General features: G+C 42.3%; 6 protein-coding genes across 6 annotated transcripts; 2 read left to right on the plus strand and 4 right to left on the minus strand.

Moving 5' to 3' along the window:
• Positions 1-79: 79 nt before the first annotated feature.
• Positions 80-4,206, minus strand: IL334_001974 (uncharacterized protein; the record flags this gene model as incomplete). Its single annotated transcript, XM_062933721.1, has 17 exons — positions 80-424; positions 488-634; positions 706-825; positions 896-1,129; positions 1,190-1,275; positions 1,343-1,475; positions 1,541-1,634; positions 1,709-2,109; positions 2,163-2,323; positions 2,387-2,605; positions 2,664-2,692; positions 2,768-3,022; positions 3,117-3,261; positions 3,374-3,599; positions 3,665-3,795; positions 4,015-4,053; positions 4,140-4,206. 17 exons carry the CDS (start codon positions 4,204-4,206, stop codon positions 80-82), a joined length of 2,832 nt encoding a protein of 943 aa, XP_062789772.1.
• Positions 4,207-4,984: 778 nt separating this feature from the next.
• On the minus strand, positions 4,985-7,034 carry IL334_001975 (uncharacterized protein; the record flags this gene model as incomplete). The annotated part of the gene is made up of 7 exons (XM_062933722.1): positions 4,985-5,096; positions 5,199-5,407; positions 5,480-5,587; positions 5,700-6,149; positions 6,218-6,705; positions 6,834-6,927; positions 6,999-7,034. The coding sequence occupies 7 exons, from the start codon at positions 7,032-7,034 to the stop codon at positions 4,985-4,987; spliced, it is 1,497 nt and encodes a 498-aa protein (XP_062789773.1).
• A 786-nt stretch (positions 7,035-7,820) lies between these two features.
• IL334_001976 (gamma-glutamyltransferase) lies at positions 7,821-11,296 on the plus strand (the record flags this gene model as incomplete). The annotated part of the gene is made up of 12 exons (XM_062933723.1): positions 7,821-8,279; positions 8,344-8,761; positions 8,880-8,983; positions 9,044-9,051; positions 9,143-9,353; positions 9,473-9,558; positions 9,688-9,919; positions 10,110-10,226; positions 10,307-10,373; positions 10,455-10,533; positions 10,643-10,956; positions 11,217-11,296. 12 exons carry the CDS (start codon positions 7,821-7,823, stop codon positions 11,294-11,296), a joined length of 2,175 nt encoding a protein of 724 aa, XP_062789774.1.
• Positions 11,297-11,987: 691 nt separating this feature from the next.
• Positions 11,988-13,561, minus strand: IL334_001977 (uncharacterized protein; the record flags this gene model as incomplete). Its single annotated transcript, XM_062933724.1, has 7 exons — positions 11,988-12,181; positions 12,238-12,341; positions 12,414-12,658; positions 12,715-12,880; positions 12,946-13,125; positions 13,214-13,405; positions 13,557-13,561. The coding sequence occupies 7 exons, from the start codon at positions 13,559-13,561 to the stop codon at positions 11,988-11,990; spliced, it is 1,086 nt and encodes a 361-aa protein (XP_062789775.1).
• A 534-nt stretch (positions 13,562-14,095) lies between these two features.
• Positions 14,096-15,187, plus strand: IL334_001978 (uncharacterized protein; the record flags this gene model as incomplete). Its single annotated transcript, XM_062933725.1, has 5 exons — positions 14,096-14,488; positions 14,568-14,731; positions 14,816-14,884; positions 14,956-15,043; positions 15,125-15,187. 5 exons carry the CDS (start codon positions 14,096-14,098, stop codon positions 15,185-15,187), a joined length of 777 nt encoding a protein of 258 aa, XP_062789776.1.
• Positions 15,188-16,310: 1,123 nt separating this feature from the next.
• Positions 16,311-17,753, minus strand: IL334_001979 (uncharacterized protein; the record flags this gene model as incomplete). Its single annotated transcript, XM_062933726.1, has 6 exons — positions 16,311-16,387; positions 16,482-16,576; positions 16,760-16,866; positions 16,966-17,199; positions 17,343-17,589; positions 17,722-17,753. The coding sequence occupies 6 exons, from the start codon at positions 17,751-17,753 to the stop codon at positions 16,311-16,313; spliced, it is 792 nt and encodes a 263-aa protein (XP_062789777.1).
• Positions 17,754-18,044: the final 291 nt, after the last annotated feature.

The raw sequence follows: 18,044 nt of genomic DNA on the forward strand, positions 1-18,044 counted from the left end.
TGCCTACTTGGCGCCTGAAGAAAGTGAACCTGCATATCTATCAGTGTGCACATAAAAATGCAGCAAGCGTACATATCTATCATCGATATTTAAATCCACATAAATGGCAAACTTTTTTATTACATTTTATTCTTGTGCCATTACCATGACCATTGATATGTGGTCCCTGATTTTCTTCGCCGTCAATTTCCATTTTTTCATCTTTGATTCCGGATTGTGCTGAATTTGTTGATGAGACGTCATACCACAATGGTGAGACATCAACACCACAATCTGCACAAAGTGTTGTAATATCGGTGGGGACAGGGAGATTGGTTTGATAAGAAGGCAAAAAAGGTTCCAGTCTTTTAGCTTTTCGAAGCAGCGGGAAAGAATCATGTGGCGGTATAGCTTTATAAGCTCCAACGTAGACTTGAAGGGCGGTCTACAAGTCGAATTGTGATCAGCGGAACTCATCTCCATTCCTATAGTCAAGATTGTTGCTTACCTCATTTTGCTCCGGATCTATCTCATGTAGATCATATATTACCCTACCTTCTAGATCATGTGATTTGCACCATATACCTGGACCCATGACTCCTTCTGAATCTTTGAATTTGGTCACTGTGACAGTACCGTGCCTACCCGGTTTAGCCTATCAACGAGCAATCACATATGGCCTATGATCAGTAGCAATCTTCACGCTGGGGGAAAGAAGATATTCACCAAGCTAAACTCAAAACCAACTTTGTGACCTGACAACCAAGCACAAGCAGGATGGAAAAGAGCTTCACAGTCCGTACATCCAATCACAGCTCCCTCTACTTGATTACACAACGAACATGTCTACAACAACGATCACAAGCATTAGAGACCTGCGCTCGGACACGGGTAACCTGGAATAGATATGACTCACATTTTGCCATCTAGAAGCTGTAATCTCCGTTATACCTTCAACAGTTTTCAATCTAGCAGGTTCAGCATACCCTACTTCAGGTATGTAAGCCGAACATAGAATATGTGCCCATCGTCTTCCTTCCGTAGGTTTCAAAGCTGAAAGCAGGTCGAATTCTGCATGTTGAGTTGGTTTACGTTTGATTTTGGACGTTACGGGTGTCAGATCCAACGGACAAAGTACGCATTGTGGTTCCTAGGCAATAGCAACATTAGTTTTCAGCGATTCAAACTATAGATGTATAGGTTGACTCACCAGGTTATTCTCTTCCGACTTTGCATTTATACACAAATCGCATTCCCAGGCTGGACCCATGTCCTGCGATGGAATACCATAACACCCTATAAGAATCGAGCCAGTTCAGCTGAATTGCACACCAGATTCTGTTCTAGCAGCTGAAGGACTGACCTGCATGTACTGAATATGTACAGTTCTTGCATCTAGCCATCATAGACTTTGGTTCCATCTTCTTGCAACTTGCGCAGGGTGGAAGTTTCGGTGGTGGCGGCGGTACAGGAGTAGTGGTACCACTTATTTCTCCCTGGGTGCGATGGCAACATTTCAGTTCATACCCCTGTATGGCTGATCTAGAGGAAAGAAACTCACCTTTGCCTTCTTGGTAGTCACCTCTTTCTTGTCAGTCTTCTTACTATCCTCAGATTTGACGAAGGATATGACTCCGTATTTTCTATAGTTCGAACTGTTATATGGATTGACATCGGAATCATTACACTATCCTTGGAGGCGATCCCCAATTTAAAGCCATGCACTCACCCGCAATCTTCGCACATAGCTTCTCCTTGTACTGTCCTAGGACATCTCCACCAAACACCACTTATCTTCGTAGAACAAGCGGCACATTTCATTTCCTTCTTCTTTGTGACATCTGACCCATATAGCGAAACTTCGTCATCTGAATTATCGGCATTCGCAGCTCTCATCCTACCTAAAGAAGGAGCACCAAGGGTTTTGTTTTGTCTAGCGTGGGAAGTTGATACCTTATGATGGTGTCGAAGAGCTTCATTCTCCTTTGACAATTGTCGATTCTTCCATATGTACGAGAAACGAAGGACCTCTGCTGGAGTTCGACTTAGTAATTTGGCAGTTTCGTGCGTTTCAAGTCCTCCATTACGTTCTAGCTCAGCTTCGAATATCGTTGTCTCCTTGTCTGAGAACTGCCATGAAAGGAATGAGCTCTTTATTTGACTGAGGAACAGTGAAGGCTTACGTGTATGGGCTTAAAATCAGCTAATTTCGTACGACGCATGAAGTTTATTGCTTTCTCTCTCCCCATCGCAGTGTAGCAGTCAATGGCAAGATTCAGTCTCTCGACATCGTGAGGTGGAACAGCAAGTTTGAGCAGTCGCACTTCGTCCATATAGGCATTCACTACGCCAATAAATCCAAGCTCAGCTTGTATATAGCCGGACATATCATCTCAGCTGGACTCACAATCATCACTCGGCTTCGATCTGACATCTATCGTGGATTCGTACTTCCTATCTCCGGGTTCAAAACCTCTTTCCATCAAGCCATGCCTCGAAGGTCCAGCTTCCACTTCTACTACACCCGGTACATGAGGTGTTTCTTGATCTTCCCAAGATGGGACGTTGACTTGATACTTTGATCCTACTCTCGTAGCTGCTCGAGGGAATATACCATCTTCCGGATCTGCGTCATCGCTAAGTCAGCTTATCTACATGATAAAATGACAAATCAGCTAACTGACCTAATGCATCTTCAGGAGTCGTATATACACTGTGACCATGGTTGCATCAGTTTATAATCTGTCTTGGTGTTGCAGGCAAAGAGGGACAAACAATGTGGACTCACCCAAAATATCTCCAAGGCCAACCCCTGAACGTAACATCTGGCCTTGAATCCGTTGCTGTGGATTTCTCTTTAGCTTTTTGTTTGTTTTTCCCTATCGCTGGAGGTGCACCGTTGGTGGTAAAACGGAATTTTGCAGATTCCACATCTCTATGACGCTGTACAGAACAAGGTATGCAGAACCATGAGTAACCTTTTGCTGGTTTACCGACTAGAGGAGGGGTGAGACATGACATGTGATAATGTTTCTTGCAAGCTCTACGGGGGACAAATCATCAACAAGGGTCAGAAAGGGAGAAATTGGCCAATGCGTACGAATGTAGAATAAGTGCAAAGGAAAGTAGATACTCACTCGCATCGTACGGACTCCTGATATGAAGCCCATTGATTACAGACACAACAACTTCGGAATGCTTCTGTAAGATCGGATACCATTTCTCGTTCCGTCACCAGGTATTCATATCTGGACATGAGGGCCGCCTTGACCTCAGGTGGGACTGTTGAGATTCAGGTAATGTCAGCATTTGTTGTATGCATCTATCTCTTAACGATCCAATCAAGTCGCTGCAATTGACCATTGATTCAAGTGACATGAATCAGTGAACTTACTGTTATTAACGCCTTCAGTCCTTATGACCTCGAATTCTCTTTTGATATAAGGATCATAGAATTTAACAAAGTAGAAATGATCAGGTAGTTTTTTCCATTTTAACAAATCGTCAATTCTATCTTTATGCCTCACATAACATCTTCCTCTAACGTTTGATAAAGGTTGGATATCCGTATGAATAGCTGCCAAGAGTAAACGAAAATCGTTTATGGGTCTCAACGATATCTAACCCAGAAAGATATCAGTATCCTTTGAAAAGTGCATAACGATGAAAGAGATGAAAAACATACATCTGGTGGTCTGTAATAAAGACTTAATCGAACCATTATCTCGGAACCTGAAGAAACTACTCTTGAACCCTTTTTAGGTGTAGTATGAGGAGGTAAGAACTCGATTATACGAGCTATATTATACGGGGTACCTATACATCCAATCCATTGAGATATCAGTGATCATTTATCAGTCAATATGCTGAATATGAGAAGTGGAATTTGACATCGTCTGACAGAGCAGAAATAATAGATTCTTAAGTTCATCTCGACTCCACTTTTACAGGAGGGAGGCGATATGCACTTTTCCTTGTTTACTGGCACATGTGTTGGACATGAGAGTGAGGTCAGTTGAGAGATGAATGACTAACCATCTCTTTCAGACCAAGGTAAAGATACGTATACGTGATCTATCAAGTAAAATAGTCCCATCAGAATTCACTCAATGTTCTCTTTCTTCCCTAGACTGGATACTGATTTGGGGTAGAGAACTCACCATTCTGTGCTACTAATTCCCCATTGGCAAGTTTCGCAGAATTCACTTTGTACCCGTGTAACACCATCTCGTAGAAGCACTGAAGCTCGTTCCGCTTTGCTGGTGCTAATGGCTGAAATCAGTTCATTGATCTGGAAAAGGGAATGAAGGAAGAAATAGATAAAATGAAATGTACCGTATGTATCGTAATTTCGTAATTGACGTTTTCCTCAAGATTTCGGTGCTCTATGCAGATAATGTCTAGCGTTTTTTCTTGAATCAAATGCAGGAAGGTACCTTTGATTTGTCTTCGATTAATTGGTCTCTCTAATCGTAGTGAAGTGATCCTGATAGATATTGAATCAAAGCAATGTAATAATGATAAGGAAGGAAAACATATGAAGATGCGGAGACAATCAAAAGAAACTAAAACGAATCAACTAACGAACGAACGAGTTGGAAACCCAAGCAACCTGAAACTCTTGGTCGTGACATTTGCTTCCCGGTATTCAATTTCATTTTCATATTCGTGCCCTGATGAGCCCATTTCTGAGATAGGATGCATGCAGAATGACAACCGAGCGATACACCTTCTCAATTCTTGCATATTATATAGAGCTACTCGAAGAAAGACGCATTGCTACATACGAAGACTTTCCTTCTCATTTCTAGTGTCAAGTTGGACGCGAATTTTTCCGCAGCGTTTGCAATTGCACGACGTACTTGAATGGGGTATTCATCCTTATGGGAGATGCATTGCCTTTTTTGTACATGACAGCCAGTTCCGTTCTTTCACCCCGTTGAACACTCGTACATGCTACATTGTCACCGCCAAAAGTATAATTGCAGATATACATGCCTCACATTCATTGCTTGATCCTGGATCCGATAGCAATCAATTTAGTAACCATGTATTCTTCTGTGCCTTGGTGTCCACCTTCTTTACCGTAACCTGATTCTTTGATACCACCGAAGGGGCTATACGCAATTCCAATATTAGTATATATCCTCTTTGATCGACTGTCCCAAGCTTCACAGCGATACCTTGGAATGCATATATGGGATTAACAGAATACTCACATAACAGCTTGACTGATCATTCCGGTGTTGGCGCCGACCATACCAGTCTCCAACGCTTCTGATACTCTGAACACCCTGTCTACATCTTCAGAGAAGAAATAACCTGCAAGACCAACTTCAGTGTTATTGGCTTTGGCAATCACTTCTTCTTCAGTCTTGAATCTGAACAAGGCAGCAACAGGTCCAAAAGTCTCTTCTGTTGTGATAAGCTAATCCAACGAACAGACAGGTCAGTTGCACAGCTCTGCTTGCGATTCGACAGGAAGAGTAGATACACTCACACAGTCGTCTGAAACATCTGCTAATACAGTTGGTATGTATTCCGTTCCCTTGCCTCTTTTACCGCCAACTAGGATTTTGGCGCCTTTGGAGACAGCATCTTGGACGTGCTATTATCAAATTACTAATCAGCTCTCTCTTCATTCGTCAAACATTACTAGATCACTCGTTCGCCCAAAGAATATATCACAGTCGCACAGAAGCTTAAAGTCGTTGACTCACCTCATCGACTTTATCAGCCTGTCTCATATGAATCAATGGACCATGAGTTACACCTTCATCAAATCCACATCCAACTTTGAATTGGGCTACCTTTTCAGCTAATGCTTTGGCGAATTTATCATAAATTCCATCTTGGACGTAAATTCTGTTTGCGCAAACGCAGGTTTGACCTGAACCTCTAAATTTAGAAGCTATTGTTCCAGCCACAGCAGTTGGTAAATCCGCATCGTCAAATACGATTAAAGGTGCATTTCCGCCTAGTTCCAATGACATTTTCTTGAGTGTCGAAGTACATTGTTCAGCTAATATTTTGCCGACCCTTGTTGATCCTGTGAAAGATACTTTATGTACTAAAGGGTTTGTACATAATTCTTTACCGACGTCTTGTAAGTTGGAATCTGTTGTGATAACGTTGATCACTCCATCTGGTACACCTGCTCTTCGAGCGAGCTACACAACAATACCAGAAATATGATGAGCAAGGTAAAGACTATCAGAAAGATGACTGGAAAACTCACTTCGACGATGGCTAAAGTGGTGAACGGAGTTTCACTTGGAACTTTGACAACACTGGTACAACCGACTGCCAAAGCGGGACCTAGTTTTCTAGCAATCATAGCAGCTGGGAAATTCCATGGAACAAGTAAAGCTACAACTCCAATAGGTTGCTTGATGGTTATATTTCTTGTTCCAGGTACAGAACAAGGGATAGTTTCTCCGTTGGTTCTTATAGCTTCTCCAGCAAACCAAGAGAAGAACGATCCAGCATAAGTAGCTTCTGCGAACGCGTCATTCCATGATTTTCCATTTTCCCATACAATCAATCGTGTGATATCATTGATACTAGCCTGGTATAATCGGTGTAGTTCAGTGAGGTAAGCTTGTCGTTGAGCTGGACTGGTTGTCCTGTATGTCGAGAATGCTTTGTAGGCAGCGTCAATGGCTGCTTTCGTGTCGGCTACGGTCTGGTCGGGACAAGTACCAATCACTTTGCCGGATGCCGGGTCTATGAGGATATAGCAGGTGAGTTAGCAAGATACGCCATATCAAGAATGGTTAAGCGCCGCGCTTGGTAGACGTAGAATGATGACAGGAAATGGGGATGGGTAATGAAAAAAACCTCAATGGACTCACCTTGGACTTCAAAGGTCTTCCCAGAATCGGTATCTACCCATTTACCATCAATGAGACCTTTCTGGATGAGCAATGATGGATCATCCAGACCAAGCTAAGCGCGGAATGGCAGGGATATCAGTATACGTTCAAGCGTGGTGTCAAATTTGATATCTCAGTACTCACAGGATTTTGGTCTGTGACTTTGGGCCAGTTTGACATGTTTCTTGATTGGATCCTTGTGTATGCGAAAGAGCTTGAAGGTGTGACGACTTTTCTAGTCGAACGTGAGAATGTTCTTTGACAAGACGTAAGACTGATTTGAGCGAATCTATTTATTCGAGAGATGGATTGACGTGATGATGATGATGTTGGGATTCTGGTTTTTGAAAGGGTGGAAATGGTAGAAGGCATGTTCCAATGGTCGAAGAATCAAGATGTGATGTTGAAGGAAGGAATGACGGATGAGAAGACGCTGACAAATTCCGGGGTGGGGGCAAGAAAGGAAGGGAGGATACGTCTGTAGATATTCAGAGATGAATGGGATTTGGAAGCGGGAAAAGAGAGAGAGAGATGGAAATGTAGCGTCGCTTAGTACAAAAATGGCGTATATTATCATATTACCATATATCCTTTCATCTTCCTGGTTATCGGGAAAATCACAAGGTAAGCGAGATCAATCATGTATTAGGCTGAAATGGGGTGGGGCTCCACAATATCAAAAAATAAACGCCCTTTGCTCGATCACCATACCATCAAAGCGGAGGAGGCCGAGTGTGGCACTCTGTTCCTCCCACATGGGTGTGTGATGACCGACGGTGACTTACCATTTGACTGTGATCCTATTTATAACATCTGGTTTCTCTCTTGAGACATTATCGATATATCCAATACCAACAAGGCTTTTGGCGTGCTACTGAACAGCGATCTTTGGCTTCGGATTCGAAAGCAAATAGAGGAATCCGGTCTTGGTTGTTGTCTCCCGTAAAATACCCCTCAAAGGTAGCCATGTCGTCGTCGACTCCCTTTCGACGCTCCGAAGAAGATGGAGAATCTAATCCACTACTGAATACTTCAGGTGAAGCTACCGATGTAGAGTCAGATAGACCAGAGATAACAAGACAGATATCTCCTGCATGGCAATTCTGGAATCATCCACCCTTCAAACGTCATGTACACTTCGCAAACGAACCTGATTACCAATCACACTACGAACCTGACGAAGATGAAGAATCACTATTACCTGTTTCAATAAATGGAAGTGGTAACGCACCACTCAATAAAACCCAACATCATCATCATCACCATCATCATCCCTCATACCAAAAATGGGGTCAACGATTGATGTATCTGTTGCTGTTGGTTGTTGGAGGCATAATAGGTGCTATCTTCTCGAGAGCTTTATGGAATAAAAATCAAGATGCGGGTGATGGGCCTATGGTTCCTCCAGTATGGACTTTACCTCCGGTAAGTAACTACACCAGATCAGACTGATATCAGTATGTAGTATACTTACTACTTGGATACATAGCCGACTGGGCTACCACGGAACGACGCTTATTTGGTTAATGCAACTCGTGGAGCAGTGGCTTCAGAAGATGTCACATGTTCGAATCTCGGGTTATCCATACTGCGGGATAAGAATGGATCAGCAGTGGATGCAGCTATAACCACCACGTTATGTATAGGACTTTTGAATGCTTTCTCAAGCGGTATTGGTGGAGGTGGATTCTTGGTCATTCGTGTACCCTCAACGCATTCTTCTGAATGGGTGGATCAAGTGATGGAAGATGGAGAAAATGAAAAAGTCATCGCTATAGATTTTAGAGAGACAAGTCCTGATAAAAGTGAAAAAGAAATGTATGGTGCTGAAAAAGCTGGAAGGGTAGCTGCTCAAGTCGGTGGTTTGGCCATTGGAGTTCCAGGTGAATTGAGGGGTTTGGAAATGGGTGAGTACCGTTTTCTATTTCGAATGATACCGGTCGATGTCAATATCTGCTTTATCAGTTGACTTCCATTGTGAATCCATTGGAATACTATTTGCTGACGCCAGATCGACATCTGTAGCCCATCAAATGTACGGTAAATTACCTTGGAAAGAAGTTGTCATGCCTGTTGCGGAATTAGCGAAAGGATGGAAAGTCAGTAGAGAATTAGCTAGGAGATTAAGGGTGAGTGAGAGTCCGGATCATTTGTGAACGCTGGCTGATCGGGTGTTGATATCATTCTAGCTCTTTGGGTATGTATCTTTTTTGTTCCACTCTATAACCGAAACCCATTGTCGCTTGCTCTCTTCCTTGATCCGCTCAGAACTGATATAGCCAATATAGTCAATTCATGCTTTCTTCTCCAACATGGTCATCAGTCTATGCTCCTCGTGGTTCTTTGCTTGTGGAAGGAGATTTCATCCAGCGTTTAGTATACGGTCAAACTCTTGAAGAAATAGCTGAACACGGTCCAGGAGGTTTCTACGAAGGCGAAATAGCGGAAAGTAGTGTGAGAGCAGTTGGCGCCGCTGGTGGTATAATGAGTCTAGAAGATGTAAGTTCATCTTTTTAAAACAAATCGTAAAGCTTGAAAGGGGTCTAGTTTTCAGATAATCATCGGATGGAGGGATTATATTTGATACGTCAAGCTGATCACGACACCTATTTCTCCAGCTCAAAAATTATAAAGCTCGAGCTTATCCTGCTATCCATTCGAGGTTTATGGGTAAAGAAATATACACGACCGATGCACCTTCTTCGTGAGTTATGGCTTTCACAACGATCAGTCTCTCATCTATACGCGAGTGACACTCCGTAAAGTGTCCAAATCCCGCAGTAAAGAATACCAAGAGTGTTATGCTGATGCAGTGTCATTTTTTTCCATTTAGCGGTGGAATCCTTCTGGGTCTTTTCAAAGTCATCGAACCATTCAATATCCCTATGACGGGCGGTTTATCGAATCCGTTAAACGTTCATCGATTATTGGAAGGAATGAAATTCGCTTTTGGAGCAAGAAGTGAAATTACCGATCCTGCGCCTCAATTCGGAGGTAATCTCACCAGGTTCAAAGAATATTATCAAGGTGATTGGGCTGATGAGAAACGGACCAAGATAAACGATGTGAGTTATTATTCCCTGGTCGAGTTTTGGAATGTAGTCTTTCGACTGGAAGAATCGTCGTCTTGAATTACTCAAGGATGCAATATCCTTACAGGGAAATAGAAGTGGAAGTGGAATTCGAAGAGCCTCGATCCTATAGCATTCTTCGTGTAACACCTGAACACTGATGAGCCCTCTTCGCCGTGCACAGAATAGAACACATGAAATCGATTATTATGGTCTTCAGCATGATACTCCCATAGATCACGGTACGACTCATCTCAGTGTATTAGATCAATGGGGCGGTGCAGCTAGTGTCACTTCTACCGTAGGTTTCCATCTTTTACTCACTTTGTTCTCATTTATGCTTGATAAGCTGATTTGTATTGCTTTTTCCACCACTTACAGGTGAATCTTATTTGGGGAAGTCACGTTATGGATCCTCGAACAGGGATCATATTCAATGATGAACAAGGCATGTAAAAATTTCTCAGCTGAAAACCTCTGCTTAGTTGTGAAATGTACATCGAGCTAACACGAACGATGATTATGATAGACGACTTCTCGGTTCCAGGTGCAGCTGATGCATTTGGACTTTGGCCCAGTCCATGGAATTATCCTCAACCCGGAAAGAGGTATGTTCATCTCATTATGGAACATTCTGAATCTCTACATCATCCTTGTGTTCAAAGTCAATACAAGTAAATACAGGACGCTGAAAAGCTGACATTCTTACATTGTCAGACCACTCTCCTCAACATCAGCTTCAATCCTACTTACCCCTTCTACTTCTTCTGGGCCCTCATCGATATATGCAGTTATTGGCGGTTCAGGTGGATCAAGGATATTCCCTTCAATAGCTCAAGTCTTGTTAAATTTATTCTCAGGAATGGATATTTCGTCTTCAATAGAAGCTTATAGAGTACACAACCAAATCGTACCTGATCTAACTACGATAGAAGTTGGACCTGATGGATCACCGATTACGCTTATAAAGGCATTAGAACAAAGAGGTCAGAAAATCGGAGAATTCGATGTGAATCTAGGTATCTCAGAGGGTAAGTAGAATATCTCGGTTATTCACGTTCTTGTTTTTTTTTTTTTGGTTTTGTTTGTTTTCTTTGTAAGGTTTTGTTAATTTTGTTCCTCTTGACTGGTTTTTTCTTTCGGTTTCTTTCATGAAGGAAGCCAGAGATTCAGGAGCAAAGCGTGAAACCTCGAACATTATCTATGTACTTCCGTTGCAGAGCAATCAGTTATCAGCGAGAGAGAGAGAGATAAAGATCATCGAGCTAACCTATTTCTCATTCTCACACAGTTCAAGCTATAGTAGTCGACAACGGAACTATATACGCCTCGAGTGATTCCAGGAAGAATGGTATTGCAGCTGGATATTAATGGGATATTTGCATTTTACTCGAAATGATACGCATATCGACGAGCCAAAAATGCCAGAAATGCCAGAATGCCAACGTAGGGCGGCTGGGTGAGCGTTGTCGGACATTATATGTAGTCGCAAATTACAAGTAGAACCAAGGGTGGACAAGGAATGGTTGATCTGTATCGAACAAAGCCTCGCTGTGTAAATCATAGATTTAATTTAGATTTCAATTATATATGTATTCCTCCTTATGAAAATTGGGCAACTTCACTTCTTGTTATGACACTTGCGTAAGATAGTCAGAAACATTATATACATATTCATTTGTTGATGTGTTCCTCCTTTGGAGTCCAACCAAAAGAACATCCCGACACTGATACTGACTAAATAAATCGAAGAACCAACAGAGCGAAAAAATATGAAATGTAAAATCAAAGGAGCCATAAATCAAGCATAAGGTCTCTGTTGGTAATATATATTTGAAAGATTGCTCGACATCACTGCCAACTGAATGTGAGGAGCAGGATATGGTTAGAGTTGATAACAGTAACAGCTGTATCAGATTTATGGGTATAAATAAATATATATGTATCTTTGCAGGCTAATTTTGATTTTTCCTCGTTCGCTCCAGCTAACATCAGCTCCATCGTCATTGATCTCCTTTCTCATGATATAGCCCATCTTTTGTCATCTCTTAACTCTCCAGATCTAGTATAGTTTCTCTGCGACGACCAGAGCAGCTGTCAATGCAGCAGCTAAAGCTCTACCTTGTAAATCACCCGATATTTCCAGAGCGTCCACGAATGCTGAGGGAGCTGCCGATGTAAGGGGAAGGATGAGAAGCGCTAATCTGATAAGGGAGAAAGCGAGAGGATCAGGGGTGGGTGTAGGTGGATGTGTAGCTATATCAAGAACGTTAGCTTGATGCCATCTCCTGTTTCGAGCAGAGAACACTCACCTTGGTATCTTGTGTGAGCACCGGAATGTCTAGCTGTACCTTTTTGGGGAACAAAAGAGACTACAGTAGAAAGTGCATATGGGGGTAGCACGGTAGAGAAAAACCTACGTCAATATAAACATCAGCTGTCGCATTCTCAATGTCAGACAAAGACAGTCTGGAGGCAGCTGACGTACCACCATGCAACGGCAGACCAGACATCTCCCAATCCAAATGACCTGAATTCAGGTAATCTAAACTTGAGAGTTGCACTTGGAAGCCAGAAGAATGCAATGTTCAGTAAAGAAGCGACAGTGCCTTTGTCCCCTGAAGCAGGGGGGAAATAGTAGGTATGGTCGTAGAATTGTACAAGGTGGATGAGGAGGACGACCAGTTCGAGAGAAAGAGACGTGAGAACGAGGTTTGGAGGAGTGGACAAAAGCTGTTGAGAAAGGTCAGACGATCTTTGTGTACGCGCGGAGCGGTTGTGCAGCTTACATCTCTTAAGTGACGAACGGCATGATCTACTCTCAGTTGACCATCCTTGGTGTACCTGACCAAATGGTGGGAAACGGTATTAAATTGGGCAGTCAAGCCTTTCTGAGTCTCGGTCGAAGGCACAAGTGCTTGTGAAATTTCTGTAGCCTTATCTTGGATCTTGGCACTAATCATAGATAGGTAAGCTTCACTCTTGCCTGCTGTTCCAAGATATACGGAACTTAACCTTACAGAGCAATAGGACTATCCGGTAAAGGGATATTAGCAGCATCAATGACACCTTGAACTTTATCAATTGCTCTGTTGATTGATTTTCGACTTGACTTGGCTGTTGCTACTACGGTAGCCTTGACATCTGCAGCTGTGATTGGCGGTGACTCTGAATCAGAATCAGGTGGATGTGTACCGGACCTATCGTAAGAGCGTTTCCAGTTAACATCAGCGTTAACGTCGACGGCAACAGAGATTGATGGTGTGTATGCGCGTTGACTTGACTCACGCTCGCTTCTTATAGTACAGACCTTTGTATCTTGCATCTCTTGAGAGAGTATTTTCATTGGTATCGAGGTGAGATTGGATGATCTTGATGTAATCCGCTACAGTGGATCTGGAATCGGCGGAGATACCTAAAGAGTCGGCAATCTCGATCAAGTCGGATTTACGTTTACTACCGAGTGCACCGATGAAGGCGCTGTTTCGTGCATGAGGGTATGTCAGCTCGGGTATATGAAAGCAGTGAAAGGAATGGATGTGCGCGAAAGCATAGGATAAATGGTAGCTCTGACAAACCGAGCAACGACTGGGGTGGAGTGAGGGGTGGAGAATTGACGCGATTGACTTACGACATGATGATCTTGTTCGCGACAACTAAGGTTGATGTTGAATTGGGGGATAAGATAAGAAGATTATCTGAAAAGTGAAAACCTAAGGGGTGAGGGGGATGTTAGGGTAAAGATGAGATGAGATGGTAATGTAAAGTGGGGGGTGAAGGATGGGATATCTTTAAATGGAAATGAAGAAGGAATGTGGGGAAAATGGTAAGTTGTGCTCTGTTATTGTTATTGTTGTTGTTGATATTGTTCAACCAGCCACCTGATGTATCTTATGATTGACACCCCGCCACCCACCGCCAGAAAAAAATGAAACAAGAAAAGCGCGTGACGTCACGAGATGTACCAAGTCATTCAGCGGCAATGACCGCTCACACAATGGTCGACCGCACGTGGAGCGGATATCTCCTTGATCTCCGTGAACAGGTATCACCCCGCCAGCGCGTCAATTGTGGGATGTCGAACAAAGGTAACTTGCATTGGGATGAAGATATATATATATATATCGTTGTTTGATCGAATCTAAACTGTATCCAATCGAAGAACCAAGGATGTCTCATGATCACCCCCATCCACATCCACATCCGCATCCCCAACCACAACCACAGTTAGGAGGTGGACCATCTGGACCTCCAGGTGGACTCCCTGTCAATCCAGCTTTATTAACTTTACTGGACTCATTACCACATGAAAACGTTCCATTCTCATTACAGACCATTCAATTACCTTCACCTCCAAACGCACCTCCTCAACAAGGTATAGTGGTCACATGTACAGAGCATCAAAATTCTTCTTGTGAGATTTGTGGAGTGGATTTCAACGCTTTGAATTATATGCATCAATTCTTGAGAAGTGCTCCTGCAGAAGCTATTCCTCCTCCTCCAAACGTACAACCGCCACCTCAAAGAGCAGAGATGATCAAGCAGTTAAAAGAACAAGGGAATGTGCGTATATCCCTATATCATCATATCTACTCGGAGAAGATGACTGGAAAGCAAACTGATTGATTAACACATCGAATAGACCGCTTTCAAATCACAACAATTCCCAGCTGCTATTCAAGCATATTCCAAATCTGCTGATATGGCATTATCGAGACCACCATGGGAATTAGCAGCTCTGTCAAGAGATGAAACCGCTATAGCATTATGTAATAGATCTGCAGCTTTCGCTTTTGTCAATGCTTGGTGAGTCGACTTCCCAATGACACAGACGGTACATTACCTGGTCTGGTCAAAGGAGATATATAGCTGATATGATGTTTTGATTAGGGCAAATGCTTTAGCTGATGCCGAAGCTGTTGTGATATTGAAGAGACCTTGGACGAAGGGGCATTTCAGGTGAGTGAAAGCTGTTGAAACCCCATCTGGTAATTCTGACAGTAGACTGAATGTTGTATGGCCTATTGCAGGAAAGCGAGAGCTTTGGTTGGATTGGAAAGGTTTGAAGATGCAAAGCAAGCTTTGATTGATGGATTGCAATACGAACCCAACGATAAGGTATGCAAATACTCCTCTTTGTAGGCTCTCATACACCTCAGATTGAAGCTGATTTCATGCTGTCGCTTTGATTGTTTTAAGGAACTGAATAACTTTTTAAAAGAGATCGAAGAGAAGCTACGTCAAGCCGAACCTCAGGATTGAATTACTTCACAAACGTATTGTCCTGATCCACATATACCCTCATATCACCATATATCATCTATTGTCAACTAAACTTAGAGAAAGTGTTATGTATACCCCCATTCAAATGTTTCCGTCACATCATGTGAATGTATATATATATCAAATCCTTGCTAATATCCTTGACTACCAACTTGATTGAACGTCAACACCACTTTTCTCCCTACTAGTCTGAAAAAGAGCCGTACTCGTCATTCCCTAGACGAAATCGGGTGAACGTTTCTCCGGTGCTCTCAATCCATCACCTCGATGTCCGTGGATATGTCACTCTCCCTCGGGTGTACGGTATCAATCGTTCATCTCGAAAATCACGTATTCGATCTAGGGTGATTGATTCAAGATGTATGGAGAGGATCATAATGAATATCAGAACCAAGACTGCAATAGCCACAAGGCGAGTTCTGGGTGATTTGATCAACTGGGAGATAAAGAACATTACTGTGATTAAATAATGAGTGTTTTCGTACTATCTTTGAAGGGGCCTTAAGATCGTCTTTTGAAAGTCGAGCAGGAAAAGACTGGCACTAATAATCGTTAAAGATTTGATTTTCGATGAGTTTTGATTCTCGTTAAGCGTCTCATGAGATGAAATTGGGGAACAACTCTTGGTAACGACCCTTCCTCATTGAGCCGGTAGTATAAAACGAACCTTTCATTCTCTAGATGGATGATTCATGTCATGGTAGAAGAATGAAAGGAAGGGAACCCCTTTGATCTCCATCAATTGGGTCAATGATTCAAAATTCAAACAGTACTTTGCTCAAACGATCAGCTATCAGACAGGGCTTACAAATATGTTCTCTAAGGGCATCAAGTTAGCCTTGCATTTACCTGCAGCGTGGAAAAGAACATGGCTATGTCATCCATTGATTACAATCACGATTTCTATTCTGTATACAACGTTTTTATTCTTCCATAAGCTGTTCTCATGCCAATACCCGAGGAACCATTTCTGGGTCGACTAGACGGATAAACCGATCCTGACCCTATGGCAGAGTTCAACCTTCACACCCGTATAAATTGGTATTTGATCTTTGATCTCTGATTGACGAGTTTCGACGTTGATCGATGAGACGGACTTGGGTCATGTGATGATCACCAGCAATAACAGAATCACGAGGATCACTATAAGAATCCCAATACACCAACCTGATTTCGTTTCTGTTAATAAAAGACAGGTCAGCCAAATGGCTCGCACGTTCAGATGTAGATATATACATATATCTATTTTTGAGCGGAACATAAAATAGCTTACCTTCATTACGCCTTATGAAATCTTGCATTGTCTTTGAGACTTTACGTAGTTTCGTATCTGTGTTATCTACTCTATTACCCAGATCGTCCAACATCCTATTCAAGTGTTTTGTATATCAGCCCTGTGGACACATCATTTGGAGATATTTGTCTACGGCGATTCATTACAAACGATGATGAATAAACTTTTAGATTATAACGATTGAGATGAGATATGATAAAATGTGGAATGACTTTCAGATGGGATGACTAGATGTTGGGTAATTAGATATAACTCACTCGCTTTGCTCTGATACTTCATTACCTATTAATCCAGCTTGACTAGCCAGAGTATGTAAAGTGCCCGATATCACACCTAGCGTATCATCTTGTCTCTGTACGAATAGCTTAAAAAAACAATCATCGAATATCATTAGCGATTTTTGGAAATTCTCTCTCTTCGTAAACCAGATGAAATCCAATTTGACTTTAGAGAGATAGCTCACTTGTTGTTGTTCCGCTTCCCATCTCTTGGCCTCTTCCAGATCTTCCTCATCATCATCTCGATCATCATCTTGGTCACCACGTTCAAGGTCAATTTCATGATATGGGTTATCTCTATATCTTCCATTTTTACCTATACCAGCTTTTGATTTCCCTTTTCCTTTTCCTTTTCCTTTTCCTTTTTCTTCGTCACGACGGTTCTTATTGTTTCCACTTGATATCTTCGCTCTTAATCCCTATATGCGAGAGCGTGATGAGCACAAATTCAGAAAATTTAGCGCTCCCGTCTCTCATCATCTTCTCTCCCTTCTTCAATATCGCTAAATTTTGACAGTATCGCAGATATATGTGTGTATGTAGAAGAAGAATAAGCACTCACGTTCACTTCTCTTTTCACTGATTCTACAAATCTCCTTCTTTGCGATACCTCAATTTGTGATATACCCCATTTATCTCCCATACCTTCCACGACCCTCACGCTTTCTTCCAAATCCTCCAAATCATCTTCTAGAATTTGTAGTGTGTTTCTCAGCTCCTCATGGACTCCAGATGAAGACGAAGACGAGGAGGAGGGAGAGTATGATGAGAGTAGGGAAGGTAAGGTTGACAAAGTTGATTCAACCTCGCTGTTACCATCGTCATCGACCGCCGAGAACGACGAGCAAGAGTACAAGTATCAGTTTAGGATATTCGCTACCATCTTCTTATAAGATGATAAGATGATAAGATGGGATGCGGCAACAGGACAACGAACATACCGCTTTACATCTATATATGGATCTCTCGACATCTTATCTTTCACCTCACTGCTTCACGACGTATGAATTGGTTACTGTCTATCTCTGGCTAGATATTCCTTTTGAGCGAATCAATAAATGTTATCGTTCTCTCATGATCAACAACAAATGATATGATATGGTCGCCACGTGTCAGATCACAAACTACTTTCCCACGGCTGCTCTCGTCCCTTTTCTCACCCTCCACTTTTCGTTGTCCCACCCGTCGTCTTTTCGCTCGCAACAATAGATCAACTAGATATAGGATGCATGGATGGTATTGGCTCATGGCAATAACAAGGTAT

The sequence above is a fragment of the Kwoniella shivajii genome, chromosome 2, assembly GCF_035658355.1.
Source record: "Kwoniella shivajii chromosome 2, complete sequence".
Lineage (NCBI taxonomy): Eukaryota > Fungi > Basidiomycota > Tremellomycetes > Tremellales > Cryptococcaceae > Kwoniella > Kwoniella shivajii.